The 15,817-nt window shown below is 35.3% G+C and overlaps 1 protein-coding gene across 1 annotated transcript in view; it reads right to left on the bottom strand.

The window, feature by feature from the left end:
* Positions 1 to 13,161, bottom strand: part of LOC113232023 (tubulin alpha-1A chain-like) — a 57,625-nt gene extending 44,464 nt beyond the window's left edge. Inside the window, exon 1 of the mRNA XM_026466646.1 lies at positions 13,072 to 13,161. Within this exon, the coding sequence (XP_026322431.1) occupies positions 13,072 to 13,074 (3 nt within the window). The 5' untranslated portion in view covers positions 13,075 to 13,161. The remainder of the gene's footprint in view (positions 1 to 13,071) is intronic.
* Between the last annotated feature and the right edge of the window lie 2,656 nt (positions 13,162 to 15,817).

Below are 15,817 nucleotides of genomic sequence, written 5' to 3'. Positions count from 1 at the left end.
AGATTTTCAGTACAAATCGGCAATTTCATACTTTAACCCCTATTATAAATATTATGATCCATTCGGATTTCTAATCCTGTTCTAGTATAGTGAACTGAGAGAATTGTTTATCTTCAAGTGCGGTATTTAGCTATTTTATTTATCATTATTGATACGAAGATCCAACAAAGACAAATATGTTTTTAATATTTTTATTAACCTATTATGTCCCACTGCTGGGCACAGGTCTCCCCCAAAATGCTCCATTTCTCCCTGTCTTTGGTGATCTCCCACCGCTCCCTCTCAAACCCATCAAGATCGTCCCGCTAACGCCTTCTTAGCCATCCACGCCGTCTCTTTCCATACTCAGGTACCCAAGGATTGACGACGTGCGCCCAAAAACAAATATATAAATATAGAATAAATACCTTCGACTCGACTGGACTGGAACTAGCGACTGTTGCCTTAACGTGGCCACAGCTATTACAAATGAGCCATGGATCGAGCCAGCAGATCTTACAAATTTTTTTATGTGCTTCTTGCGGGTCTTTGTATTGATCCGAGTCCAGACGGGTCGAATTAATTTTTCTTTGTGTTTGTCGGATATAATTCGTATCAATAATAATAACAAACTACTCGAGTATTTGAACAAAAATAGATGAATATAATGGTAGTGAAAATACCGTAATATTCAATAAAAATAAAAATATTTTATTTATCTTTTATCTTGAAATACATTTAAAAAAAGTCACGGTCAAACAAAGATGAAAAATATGAAAAAACAAGCGTCCTTAAGAGTCTATTACTATCACAAATTTGGTTTTGGTTTGCTTTGGTTGATTCCGCAAAACGTTGAAAGTGTTGAATCAATCACTTTGGAAAAAATATATAGTAAAATTGAGGATATACACTGATTACTATATGGTGTAGAACACGATTCCTAAAAATTTTCACGATAGAAAAAAAACACAAACTTACCTCAGTTTTACAAAGAAACCGCTGTATTGAATAGGTACTTTACACACACACACAAAACACATATACTATACGATATACATTTTTCAAATAAGTAATTAATTAAGTAATTTTTTTCAAAACGAAATTAGGCCATTTCGTTTGAAAAAAAAATATTCTGAAATAACGCCAGTGGCCGTACTATTCGACCCTTGCAAAATTAACCGTAGTAGTACGGGAAAAAATTTGAATTCGAAATAGAGGTAGTATAGACTCTTAATTGTAAATAGCAATATTTTCTAGGATATATTTGGATGACAGAACAAATTTAAAAGTTATTATAAGCAGAGGGTGCTAAAAATGCTGTTGTAAACATCGCTCTGAATAAATGTGAAGTATCCATTGACTTACAAATAAATGGACGACGGGTCTAATACAAAAACCACGAAAAAAATGTCCCAACTCAACCTATTCGAAATTTAAATTGTAATGTCATCGCAGTATCGCGCTGTCAGTAGAACAAATGAAGACTAAAGCGGAGTGTCGCGCTCTGTATACGATTTTAGCGCCTTACAAGTGCGGACACTTTTTAGCGCGGACCCGACGTCCATATAATTGTAAGTCAATGGAAGTATCCCTTAGAACTTACTTACCCTTTAGATTTTTAGTTAAAGATATCCTTAACTTGCCATTGAGTTACAGCCCTACAATACCATTATGTCTGATTTACCTAAGGCTTAGTACAATTATAAAGGCAAGGTTTTGTTCAAAAACACGCATACACGGTGGTCACTTTAACTGTTACGTTAACGTTATTCCCGAAGGCATTTAAAACACGAAACCCTTCGAAATCGCGGAAAATAATCAGCTGTTCTATGTATTTTAGCCGAGTGGACAAGACATTTAGCATAAACTAACGCATTCTTATACAATGGGGGCCCTTATAACAAAAGTTGTACGTGTTAATGGGTGGAATTACTCTCTTCACCCTTTATAGATTTACAATAACTGTATGTGGAAATGGTTTGGTATAGTCGTGACATGTTTTCCTACTACACAATATAGTGTTACTTACATAAGTCGAAGGGAAATTTGGCATTTATGGCCTAAGACTTTCAATCTCGCTGCGTTTCCGCGTCACGGGAAAAATATATCGAGACTCGGTGTCGTCCCGAAAATTTCGGGAAAAACGGAACTTTCGAGACTATTCCAAAAGTAGGCTTCCATAATGAGTTCTTATGTTTTCGCGATTGTTACTCATATTACAAATAAAACTATTTTTTCGGATCTAAATCGCGCATATTTCAAGGTCTGTGACTATGTAAGGGCCCGAAACGTTGGTTTGTTTGAAAAAACAAATATACATTTCTTAGGTTTTCATACTTAAGGCAAGTCATTTAGGTAGTTAAAACATGATATTTTGTTCAATTTGTATGTATTTTATTAACTTAAACCATAAAATAAAAAATTACCTAAGAAAAAAATTTTTCATTTTTATAGTGGGCTTGTAAGAAACAAAGGGCGTTTATATAGTTACAAATAGAGGTCTTGATTTTATTATTAGTGTTCTTCAATCTTCACAGATTATACTAAGCTCCACTGTACAATGTTGCCAAGCCCATGTAAACAAAATAAGAAACTATTGTGGGTTTAATAGATTTATTAATACCGTTAATTAAGTAGCTGAAGTCTCAAAACTCTATATACTCTCGAGATTGAAAATACCAGTCCCAGAGGACCTAGAGGCTTACTTTGGGTTATTACGCCACAAAGTAAGTAAGTATATATGTAATTTGTTTTTTCTTTACATCATAAAATTACTTGTATTAGCAGTAGAGCTCCTTGTGTAAGAGTTCATCCAGGGAAGTACTGCCAGTTTACTTAATTTTGCCGCCCAGCAGTATTGCGAGCATTACTGCGTTTCGGTTTTGACGGGTAAGGGTGCTAGCGAAACTACAGGCACATGAGACTTGTCAACTGAGATATACTCAGGGTGACGGGTGCAGTGGCAGTACCTCTTAGGGTCGTATTCTAGAACTCTACTCAATGCTACAGTCAGGATTTGAGCAGACTTGAGTATGATTTCAAGCATTGGAAATATGAACCTAATGGCAAGGACTTGAGTATGATTTTCAGTGCTCACTGCAATACTCAAGTCCTGACTTGAGTATTGAGTAGTGTTCTAGAATACGACCCTCAGATTATTGAGATTTAAGGCTCTGAAACTGTTATGACAGGCATGACGCTTTACTACCAGGTGCACGACATGTCTCGTCCCGTCACTTGTTACGAGTATCATAAAAAAAATTAGCTTAATTTTCAGTATTAAATAACGTTTAGTAATACATATTTTAAGTGTTAAAGTAGCTTGACATTGCACTGCGCTTTGAATAGTACGAATATCAAGTCAATTACTTACATTGGAACATCATGAACATACATCGTTATATTGAAACAGCTGTTTTCAATATTTACAGTCATATCATTTCACTTGTAGGTTAATCAAAATGTCCGTTCAATAACGACCCAAATTAATACGGCATACTTAATAAAGAAGAGAAAGCATATACTCTACTTTAGTAGATGTATTAACATTTAAGAACTGTATGGGTAATTTTCAGGTTAGCTTTCTCTACCTAGTTTCGTTGGCAATTTTTATTCTTTAAGCTAAATTAGAGTACATCATCGTGAAATATTAAATAATATTTCAAGCAAATGGCGAAGAAAAAGAATTACATTTACGACGATACAACCTTTATAGTGTGTGCTAAAACCTACAACGAGTTGGAAGAAAAATTAGCCTGCACGTATGAGCAGCTGTGTGAGTGGTTCTCTGCGAATGGACTTATTCTTAACGAATCGAAGTTAAACCTTATGTTGTTCTCAGGAAGAAATTCTATAACAAAACCAATTATCACCTCCATTATTCCATTATGTAACACCTGCAAATTCCTGGGTTTAACGCTAGACTCAAATTTGAACTGGAAGTCACATATACAAACTCTATGTCAAAAACTTGGAAGTGCTGCATACGCACTGAGGAAACTGCGTCCTCTTGTCTCCAATGTGGTATTGAGGCAGACGTATTATGCATATTTTCATCCGTTGATGTCTTATGGCATCACACTGTGGGGTAATTCAACTGAGTCGATTAGGGTATTTATTCTTCAAAAACGTGCACTAAGAACAATAGTCAGACCTGCAGAAACCTTTTTAAGAAATACAATATAATGACCATGTACTCACAATATATTTATGATATAAGTTTATGCGCGTAAAAACTTGGCTACTTATGAGCGACGTACGGGCGGAGGCCGAGCGTTACGAAACGCGGGAACACTAAAATCCGTTGCCCACCGTACCGAACTTGCAACTAGAAATCTGCGGGTAATAAATAGGTCCCCGATGCTACGAACATCTACCCACAGACCTGAAAAGTGTTAGAAACGATGAAACGTTTTGTACCCAACTAAAAATCCTTTTATTGGATATTGAATTGTACAGTGTCGATGAGTTTCTTTTGAAACAATTTTAATTTTATTTTATTCGACAAGCAGTAGTTATACTACTTTATTTTATATTCATTAATATTATTATAATTTTATTACTGACGATCATAGTTATCCCTTGACATTGTATTTCCAATTGTAATATTGTGACTTTGATAACATGAAATAAACGATTCTATTCTATTCTATTGTACAGAATTATTAAAAATTTCTTAAATAAGTGGCCAGGAACCAGAAAAGATGACGATAAAAGAGGTCGCATCGTCACAAACTTATCTGAAAATTACTCAGGTAAGCAAGAACAAAATGCCTACATTTTATAAGTAATGAAGTCATTGACTTACAAATAAATGAAGTCATTGTAAAATTCAATCAAAAAAGAAGAGCGCGATTTATTCAGAAAAATAAAAACATTACTCTTAATTTGAATTTCGCGTGAGTTGGCTTGGAATGTTAGTATACTTAATACTATACAAACTTCATACACCATGAACAGTTTTCGCAACGAGGTAATTTCTATAATCGAAATCGAACCCATAAAGTTCACATTTCTTTGTTTTTTAGTTTAACTTTACGCGTCTTATTTGGTATTACCAATTTTAAGTTCTATTTTTAACAACATAACTCATCAAATTAAGTTGTAACGTTTTTCTAAAGATGTTTCATATTGAGCTACTTTAATGTGCGTATTGTGTTTTAGTCAATTAAATAGTAGTTTTTATTTAACTACAATGATTTAACAATTAAAGTTACATCAAATATCATTATTGTCACATTAAGGTCAGTACATTATATTTTTCGTAATAAGTTCCTACTGCCAATTGTACCTCACCGTTGAATACACAGGAAAATCACACACGAATTATGCGTCTTTAAATGTAAACTATGACACAATGACCAATTAGATATACCTATTGTTCTTCTTGTACCGATGGCGTAATATATATTATTGCTTTTCAAAACTTAGCCATAATGATAATAAAAATTAACACCGATTAATGTTTTCTTTAATTTTATTATAAAAATAAAATTCTATTCTTAAATGTTTTATTGAATGTCAGGATGATTCACCACCATTATACCCAAATATTTTTTTGTGAAATTACTTCACTATAGTCCATTTGTTTAGGTACTTAACTAAATGTAAACAATCTTGATAAATCTTTTTATTGAAACATATGCTTTACAAATCAATAAGTATAAAAATAGGCATGCAATTTCATATGAAACTAAATATTTTTATTTTGTATTCGAAGGTAAGTAAAAATCATTATATAAATGTATATTTCATTAAATAGACATCTCAAGATTGTTTACATTTAGTTAAATACTTAATCAAATGGAGTACAGCTATAATTATTAATACAAAGATCGAACACTTAGAAAAAATTCCTTCGTCAGACGTCTTCTAGTTTTTTTATTCTGTTTGTCTTCTAGTTGTAATCTTCTTTGACGTGCAGGTTTCATAACGATGTTTTCCTTCACCGAAAAGCTCTTGGTAAAATTTAAATTACATTTTACACATGAATTCCGAGAAACTTAGAGCCCGGATGGAACCCACGGCCTCTGCTTGAAAACCATTAAGCTACCACGGTTTCATAATTAGATATTTAAATTTGTTAAGTTTGTTATAATTATTAATAATACAAACATTGAACACATGGAAAAAAACAGGTGTCGCCGTGTTGGTTTGCACAGCAAAAAATTCCATAAAAACCGAAAACAAACATCTGCATCAAGCACGTAGAAAAATTCGTTAGGTCGCTGGTTCTTTCGGTAGCTTAATTGGGAGAGCGTCGACCTGGTTGGTATACCTAAGAAGCTCGTTCGAATATCGATCGAATGAATTTTTCTCTGTGTTAATAATTATAACAAAGTAGTGGAGTAATTTCACAAACAAGCAATTTAATATCGTGGTAGTAAAACAAGGTGAGAGTCAATAAACTTTATATTTCTTAAGTTTCCTTATTACAAATTAATTTTACGTAAAATTCTTAATAGACTAATTAACTCGGCTTGTTCGTAACCCGTGACAAAATTAAATCTTGCTTATTTCAATAGGGTTCTGTAATCCGATATCAAGATGGTCTTCTTTCGCCCACGTCCCTATATACAAATGAATTGAACATTCAAGGGTTCCTTTCTACAACGTGCAATCAATACCTACGCTTATTCTTTGTTAGATGGTTATCATTTGGCTCTTTGTGCTGTTATTCCTTGAATGCTTTCTTCAGGTGGGCAAACTGCGTATTCATGATGTTTATCAAACTTGCTCGTATTGCTTAGCTGGGAACGTTGTCCTCCTATATATGTATTTAATTCTTGTAACCAGCGCCGAAGCTAGCCAATGTAAAGTATGTAATTATATTTAGGTAAATACATTTTAACGAACATTAGACATTGCGGATTTCGTTTTCTCATTGTAATTTGCTGGTATTAAGGAGCATCTTAATGGGTACTGTAACCTGGGGACGTAGCTCAGATTGCGTAGCGAGAGGTGCTTTATAAATACAAACTGGGATAATCTTCAAAACCAGATATTTATTGTATTTCTTCACATATTTACTTTTTGAGGCAACTTCTAGATCTCTCAAGATGTTCTTTTTTCTATTCTGTTTTTTTAAACACATTCTAAATACAAAACTATATTCACTCAGCCAGTAGTTCTACTCATAGAGTAGAGCCTAGACTACAGTACTAACACTATATTATGGATTGTAATATCTGAAATTAGTTGTGATTATTATTATTAATCTAATATTGGTTTGGATACCATTATACCCTTTTGTGGTGCGTAGCGTGTCGGGAGATAGGCGTGATAGCATTGTATGTATGAAACCTTTTTTATTCTCTCATTGGCTTATTTCACAGAACACGCAAGACTAAATTGTGTTCTACTTACTAACCTCAGTAAAGTTAGAGAAATTTGTAGTCATTTGACAAAAAACGCCTAAAAGTACTGTAAATATATAAGTTAGTATTTACCTAAGAGAGGCGGTCGACAAGTAATCTTTTTCGAATTCAAAATAATACTGGCCATTATTGTGACGCATTCCTTTTTTATTCTTTTTTCAAAATGAGTGACACGCTAAAGCGTGTGAATAATTAAAAAATTATTATGTTTCACTTTGCACGGACAAAATGGCGGAAGAAAAAAGTTTAAAAATTTATCTCGAGCAACAATTTTTTTTAGCAGATCCTTTCTAACTTTAATTCCCTTTGTAACAATAATATACACCTATCGTTGTAGATTGGTTGGACATAGGTAAATTCTAAGGGTAAATTACTTTTCATCCGTTTTTTTACCCCCGAAGCAAAAAGAGAGGAGTTATAAGTTTGGAGCCTATGTTTGTGAGTCTGTGTCTCCATGCGTATCTGCTGGCATCGTGGCTCTCAACAGATGCACTGAATACCGGTATTTTATTCGGATTTTATGATATTTTAATATTAAGTAAATTTTATAAATTGGTTAATGTGTAATGACAACAAGTGATAATTTATAAATTGGTTATAGCATAGCATACTATGGGTCGTTGTTATTCGAAATAAATTTTATTATTATTAATTTCATATACTTGTAAGTTTCAACAGATGGTTATCAGCAATTTAGATCTACCCCTAGTCCACTCGATGGCCGAAGCCACGACACGACACGTCAAATTAGTCGTTATCAATGTGTTCGATATTAGTGATGTGATTTTACGCTTCGAGGAGTGTGGTTTTCCATATTTTCGTATCCTAATTTATTACTCTACACATATGGAGTTATCAAGGTTTGTCAACACAAGGGAACGAAATACTGTTTGCAAATAACCTACATGTGAACTGTGTAAAAAAAGTATCACTATTTTTCAATTTTTTTAATGATAAAAAGTTAGTGATGGGACGAACAAGTCGGTCGTGCGCCTGGTGGTAAGCGACACGTCTATCCATAACAGTTGCAGTGACGTTCAAAGCTTTATATCGCAAAGATCTGAGGGGCACTACTGTGCCCGTCACATGAGACGTAAGTTGGAAAGTACCACCTTTCAGCAGCACCTATAAATACCCTTCATAACCGAAACGCAGTAATGCTCACATTAGACGATTCCCCGGTCGGTTACCGGTAACAGGTGTCAGGACACCAGATTGCGCCACGTCGCCGACAAGTGCAATTCGTGTAGATTAGTTATAAATAGTGTTGTGACGGTGTCACCTCCTTACATCGTCATCCCACCTTTTTATCGCTTTTCTTTCGCTCATATTTAAATTCAAATTTTGAATTGTTCCATTCTTTTGCCTCACATTCTGATTTTGTTTCGTTCTATCGTCACTCCCTGTTCTATCGCGGCAGAGAACACATCTTCTTGTTATTTTTGTTTAAACCGTTTACCATTTTACTAAAAATCTCTTGTACAATATACATTTTTAAGATCATAAGTACTGTTAAAACCGCAATAAATACTTATAAAACGATTTATTACCATTACTTTACTACCCTTTATCACATTATTACCTTTTTATATTACATTACTACCCTTTACCCTTTTGAACTTTGAACTTTAAACTTACTAAGTAAGATGTATGGAGGCTGCGGAGACTGCGGAGGCTACTACTACATTTCATCCAACAGGACATAACGCCACCATCACCAGCAGCCCTCTTACAGTGTTTTATTATTTTGTATGTATGTTACTCCTTATGGTATATATTATATGGGTCATGTGGCCTGAGTTAAATAAATAAGATCTTTGCGAATGAAAGCTCTGGGTGACACTGGGACACACGTGTCGCTTACCACCAGGCATACGATTTGTTCATGCCGTCACTTGCTATTTAAAAAAAATAGATTAGAATTAAGGGCTAAATTAAATAAAAGTAATTGAGTCCCCACGGCAAGTTGCCCAAAAAACTTACAGCGTTTCTTTTTTGTTACAGATATGATAATACGTTCGACAATAATAACAATATAGCTCGTTGTTCTGATCCGCTAGTAGGTTCATAATTTTTTTTGGATATAGTTTTATGGCAAGAACGGGCACTGGGAGACTTATCAGTTATCGGTCCTAAACTAGGGAATTTCCTGTACAATGAGGACCAGAGGAGCGGAATTCACTCTGAGGCACTACCCACAACACCCAAACCAGAACCTATTTATAAAAGTTCATGTCCCAAATTGGTCCTACCGGGTATCGAACCTGAGACCTCACTTTCAAAGACCACGTTGCAAACCGTTGGGCGAGACGAGTTCGTCAAATGTACTATGGGTACCAAAGCAACGGAATTCACGGACGGAATCGAACACGGAACTTCCTCATCCAGTGCCTACAGTATAAACTGTTGGGCCACCGAGGTCGTCTAATAATATAAAATAGCTCGCATTGTAATTGTGCGTTGGCTTCCTTTGTCTCCCATTTAGGGCACACTAGTTAGCTTGTGGTCAAATTACAGTATATTACAAGGGAATTAAACTCGACCACTCGCTGACGTGCCATTCAGCGTCTCGTTTCATCGATTGATTCGATCCGACCAAATTGATTGAATCAAATGAAATTTATCGATTTTCTTTAATTAAGTCAGAGTAATTTAAAGTTAACTAAGGAAATTGGGTCGAAAATTAGTGGTTATATTTTTTGTGAGTGGTATTGTTTTGCTCAATTTTAGGATCTGCTGAATATGAGAACTTCGTGTTTTGCTTGCGTGTCAGCCTATGTTCGCACAGTAAAGTTTGCTTGTGCCACAAAAAACACAATTTGTAGCCCTGGTATAATATAATCACAATGTTATTTATGTTTATGATTCCTAGTGACATACGTTGACAAGTCTTATGTGCCTGTGATTTCACTAGCACCCTTACCTTTCAAAACCGGATCGCTGCTTTGCTCACACTACTGCTTGGCGACAGAAATAGGTAAGATGGCAGTACTTTCCTGAATGAATTCTTTCACAAGGAGCTCTACTGCTATTTTGTCACATCACATGGAAAAATCCAAACTACGTGGAACAAATTATGTGAAAAAAAAAAATTAATATATATTATGTAAAAAATCGATTAATTTCGGTTGTAGAAACTTTAACTTTTCTTTGCAATGTTCTCTGAGGACAAGAATCGAGCTTGCTCCAAACTATCAGGTTTCCTCGTACAGTTGCTCTTCTGATTAGATCTGGTCTTTGTTTCACAAACTTACTTAACGGTAAAATACACAAACTTGGTACAGTTAATAATCCCAGCTTAGAGTATAGTTCTGCGGCACGGAAATCGCTCGTATATTTCTTTGTCCAGGATAAACTTAATATTTTTTGCATCGGTACCCCATACTATAGTCCCACATAAATATAAAGCCACATCCAGGATGAAATTTTAGATAGTTTTGGAAATGAAAGTATTTTTAACAGACTTAAAGATAGGAGAAGGTTCTCAATTTGATTGCTTTTTTTTATGTATGTTCCGCAATAACTTGGACATTTTGTGAACCGATTTTGATGATTCTTTTCTTGTTGGAAAGAGGGTAACCTCAGATGTGAAAATAGAAATAGAAAATATTCCACCTATAAGAGTGGCAAACTAGGGGATGAATGACTTTTGAGGTCGGTTTTGTTAGTACTCTGTACTTTTTTTTCGGATCTTAGTCGCGTCTATTTGTTTTTTTTTTAAATAAAAACAAACTGACTCTTTACAACAGATCCTATTGTCGCAGCTGACTGAGACCTTATAGTCGTCAACCAGTTATGTTTAACATTAATGCAAATCACTCTTTTTTATAATAAGTCACCATCACCAAAGAGCCCGAATCGCTGGTTTGTTTGAAAAAACAATGCACCCTATTTAGGTCCGAAAAATTGTTTTTTTTTTATGATTAGTGACGGGACGAACACATGTTGCATCGTATCAGTAGCTTTAATCGGAAAGATCTGAGGGGCACTGCCACTTTCTCGAGGTGCTACTGAATCCGGGACTGGATGCGACTGAAATTAAATTATTTTTGTCAAGCAATCAGTCCCGGGATCACATGATACTCGCATTTGCTTATAATTCCATCAACACCCTTGCCATTCTAAACCGGAGCGCAGTAATGGTCACATTACTGCTTGGCGGCAGCAATAGGTATGGTGGTGGTATTTCCTGGACGAACCTGGGACGATGTGACCCGCTTATATCGACAATCCACCTTATTATCACGTTTGCTCTGTTCCTAGCCACTTATTTTCAAATTTTGAAGCGTTCTTTAATTACTTTGCCTCAGCATTATCATTTTGTTTCGTTCCGTTGTCACTTCCTGCTTAATTGCTGTAGCGAGCAGTTCGGCTGTAATTCTGTCGGGGTAAGTCTGTCTCACGATTAGTATTTAAATAAGGAGTGCTTTGTAGCGTTGTACCTGTTTTTTAATATACCTTTTCTTGTTCCAGCATTTCTTTGCCTTTTCACTATGAAATAAATTGTTGTGGACCGAAGTATCCTACTTTATTGCCGTGATCCTGATCACGACATATTAGTGGTTTACAACCTTATCAAACTCTTTCACAAGGAGTTACAGTTACTGCTACTAAACCCACTACTACTTTCATTTCCAATGTGTACAAATCGAGAAAATTCAAAAAGTATGTGATCATAGGACCTGTAACGATCCCGAAACGTTGGTTTGTTTGTAAAAATAAATATGTGATTTAAATCCGAAAAAAAAGAATCATTTCCAATACACATTTTATGTACCTACTTTATGTTCCCATTAACGTATAAATGTAAATAATAAAGGACCTAAGCAGTATCGATACGGCTGGTATAACTGTGAGTCAAATGATACAATTTTGTTCCAATCGCCCTATAGCACGGAAGGTTGCGCATTTGACTTCAGGAAACCTTGATAGTTCAAAACTTACGTAACCTAAAAAAAATAATGGCTTTTTTACCTGTTACTCCTTAGTATTCGAATCAAACGCATCAAAGCAGTTACCCTAAATTATAGATTTTTTCTACAACCATTGTAGAAAAAATACGAAGCTTTGTTTTCTCTAAATGTTGTACTTGTCATCATCAACGTACTAACGAATAGCACAGTAGGTATGTTGACAATTTATTAAGCATAACATTGACTACTTGCAATAATGTTTCTCGTTACAGTTTTTAAAATAAAGTCCCTGATTTCTGAGTTAGGTGTAACCTATCGAGTTCTTAGGTTTTCGCGATTGTCCGGATTTAAATCCGGAAAAATAGTTTCATTTCCTAGGTGTAACCTGTTTTACAGGCGCCTGAGTCTTTCTGAACAACGCTTCATCACCATCACCAACCTACGCTCACGGCTAGGTACGGCTCTCTTTTAAGAAGGTTTTAGCAATAGTCCACCTCGGCGGCACAATGAGGGTTGGGGCTTCTTAAGCACTTTAAAGGTGAACTTTCTTCAACTTTCAAATTTCTTCATGATATCTTCCTTCAACGTTAGCGAGAGCTATTGCTACTAAACATTTACAATTGAATATGAACCCACATTTGATTCGACTATATACATTTTCATTAACTTAAACTTATTCTTCAGAAGCGAAAAGCTTTTAATATCAAATTTCAACGTTCTTATCGGTTAGCGGGGTGTGATTTCAAGTTCTAGGACATGTAAATAAATAATTCTAAGATTGAAATATACTTTAGTCAACTCACCATTGTTGCGTGCGTGTGGACGATGAGTGAGGAGCAAAAGTGGCGTGGCGGTTCGCGAGGCAACGCACCGGGCCAAACTGTGGCCGTGGCGGGGCCAGACTACGGTTTTATAACGGGTGAGAGTTGCGCGCGGCTTATTCTGGACAGTATCGGGGCGAAATATCGTCCTCTTCACTGATTGTCGTAAGTATCATTTTTGTCGTAACTAAAACTTACGATTTCACTCAACTTTAAAAAGAATTCTCTATTAATCACAGGAAATGAAACCATTTACATTGCAACTGAAAAATCAAGATGAATGATTTACGATTGACCAAGATTGACCATGAGACGTTGGTTTGTTTGAAAATAAAAATATACTCACTTAAATCCGAAAAAATAGTTTCATTTTATATGTCACCTCATAACAATCGCGAAAACCGAACAACTCTATTTTCCATTAATCGTTATATGCGTTTTTATGTACGAGTATAACTCATTGTTGCTATTTATATATTATATATATTGGTTCAAAAGATTGGTCTCCTTTTATATTTTCCATATTTTACAATACTTTAGCCACATTGCATGATATCGAGAAGCTTATCATCGTGGGCATCAGGGTATACGACTCGACGACAGTGGCTGATTGCACTCACACGGTGTGATGAGACAGGCATTATCTTTCATAAGTTAACTGAGATATAGTTTGTTTAGCAATAACTCCCCTTTATGCACTTGATTTTTTAATTATACATAGTAAGGGTGATTTCGTTGCAGTAAATTGTACTGTATTAGGTTAGGTTAATTGGAGATCAGAAATCATAATGGTCGTAGTCACTATTGATATATATTAACTGTAATACTCAAGAGCAATTCCAAGAGTTTCTTGTTCGTTGTGAATAACGAGTGAAGTCAGCACCGTGAACGTCAAATAGCATGTCATGGTACGAAAAATGAATGAATAATATAGATTTCAAAGGAGTTGCGGCTCAATTTAGGATTTGATCTGGCGTTGGTGTAAATGCTCTTGGATGATTGTTTTTAGGACGTCATGGTACAAATAAGCGAAACGAACTTGTTTAGGTTCAAAGTTGAATCGCGATAAGAGTTCGTGGTAAGGCCCCAGTAGCTTAAAAAATGACGTGTTCAAGTATAAAAATTTTATCTATGGAATATATGATTATTTATTTGACTTTGACGATATAAGTAGTAGTAGTAATTTCTATTCCAACTATACTAATATAAGAAATCCTAGTTTTCTTTTTATAAAAGTTGTATATGAGAGGTATGATCTGGTATGTAGGGGAGAGCGGGGCTGATAGTGCCGCGGGTAAGTTGTGCCGATGCAAATATCTCAAAAACGGAAAGAGATAGCTTTATGTTCATATTTCATCTTCAAATCAGGTGGTCTAGCGCATACACGGCGGACAATTTTTTTGCATCAGCGATGCACACGGAACGATAGTGTGTGTAGGGGTCCTCCAGCGCCACGTGAGTAAATATTTTTGTGTTCATACTTTTTGGTCTCAAGTTAGCATTTCTGGTGCTACGGATATGGGAGTTATACTAATACATTTGCAATTTGTCCAATAATGTTAATTTATGCCATTTTAACGCTATAAGCAGATTGTTTTTTTGTCACATGATAAAATGTTAACGTCGTCCAAACGGGGTAAAAAGTGCCTTTCATCAGGGGTCAATTGTGCCGCGGCACAACCAACCCCCACGAACCTTTATTAACCTTTATTATTTTGTTTGATGGAATGAGAAAATACAGGCAAAAAGGAGGAGAACTACTTCCCAGGACCTGTTACAATGGGCTGCTGACGCGGTCATTGAAGACGGGTGTACATTAAAATTAAGTACAAATTATTAATATAGAACATACTTTGTGTTTGCTATACCACGAAGAATTGTCTTTTATTGCTTATGTTTAGTTAAATATTGCCTAACTATAAAAATGTTGATTTTTTTTATTTATTAGGAATAAATATAAAGTTATCAAGTTGTATAGTTTCTTATTTCTAAGTCCATTTTAGTCCATGTTAAAGGCCAAATATGATGAACGGCACAACCGACCTCAGCTACGGCACAACTTGCCCCAGAGAGGGGTCAGTAGTGCCTTACCACCGCTGTTCATAAAATTAATTTTCTATAAAAAGCTATTCAAAATGCACAAAAACTTCGTATACATTTAAAATATAGATGAAATTTTACATAAGATACATTAGACCTACTAACCGTAGCATTTGGTTACAACCGATTTGTTTAAGGATTTGTCAAAATCGGCACTTTCAGCCCCGCTCTCCCCTACAGGTGTAAAAATGTACGTTACCTTGAAGGGTAATTGTTAAAAAAATTCTGTAATATTGTCTGTTTCTTGCAAAAGGCATAAGTATGAATTTTCAGACACTTTGAGAAATGATTGGTTTTCCATACAAACTTTCATTCCTTATTTCGCTCCCTTTACAATTTACTTTTGCGACAAAAAGTTGCCTATGTCCTTACCTAGGTTTCATCTATCTCTATACCAAAATTCATCAAATTTGGTTTAGCGGCTTAGGTTAGAAAATGTAACAGAGTTACTTCAAAATATTAGTATCGATGAGATTTGAGACATTTGGCAGCAGTAGAGCTCCTTGTGAAAGAGTTCGTCCTGGGAAGTACTGCCACCTTGCCTACTTCTGCCGCCAAGCAGTAATGTTAGCATTACTGTGTTCCGGTTTAGAAGGGTAAGCGTGCTGGTCAAAATTACAGGCACATG

This window comes from Hyposmocoma kahamanoa, unplaced genomic scaffold (assembly GCF_003589595.1).
Source record: "Hyposmocoma kahamanoa isolate Upper Pololo Valley unplaced genomic scaffold, ASM358959v1 66, whole genome shotgun sequence".
Lineage (NCBI taxonomy): Eukaryota > Metazoa > Arthropoda > Insecta > Lepidoptera > Cosmopterigidae > Hyposmocoma > Hyposmocoma kahamanoa.
Note: the sequence above shows the minus strand (reverse complement) of the source record. Positions and strands in the feature narration are given on the sequence as shown.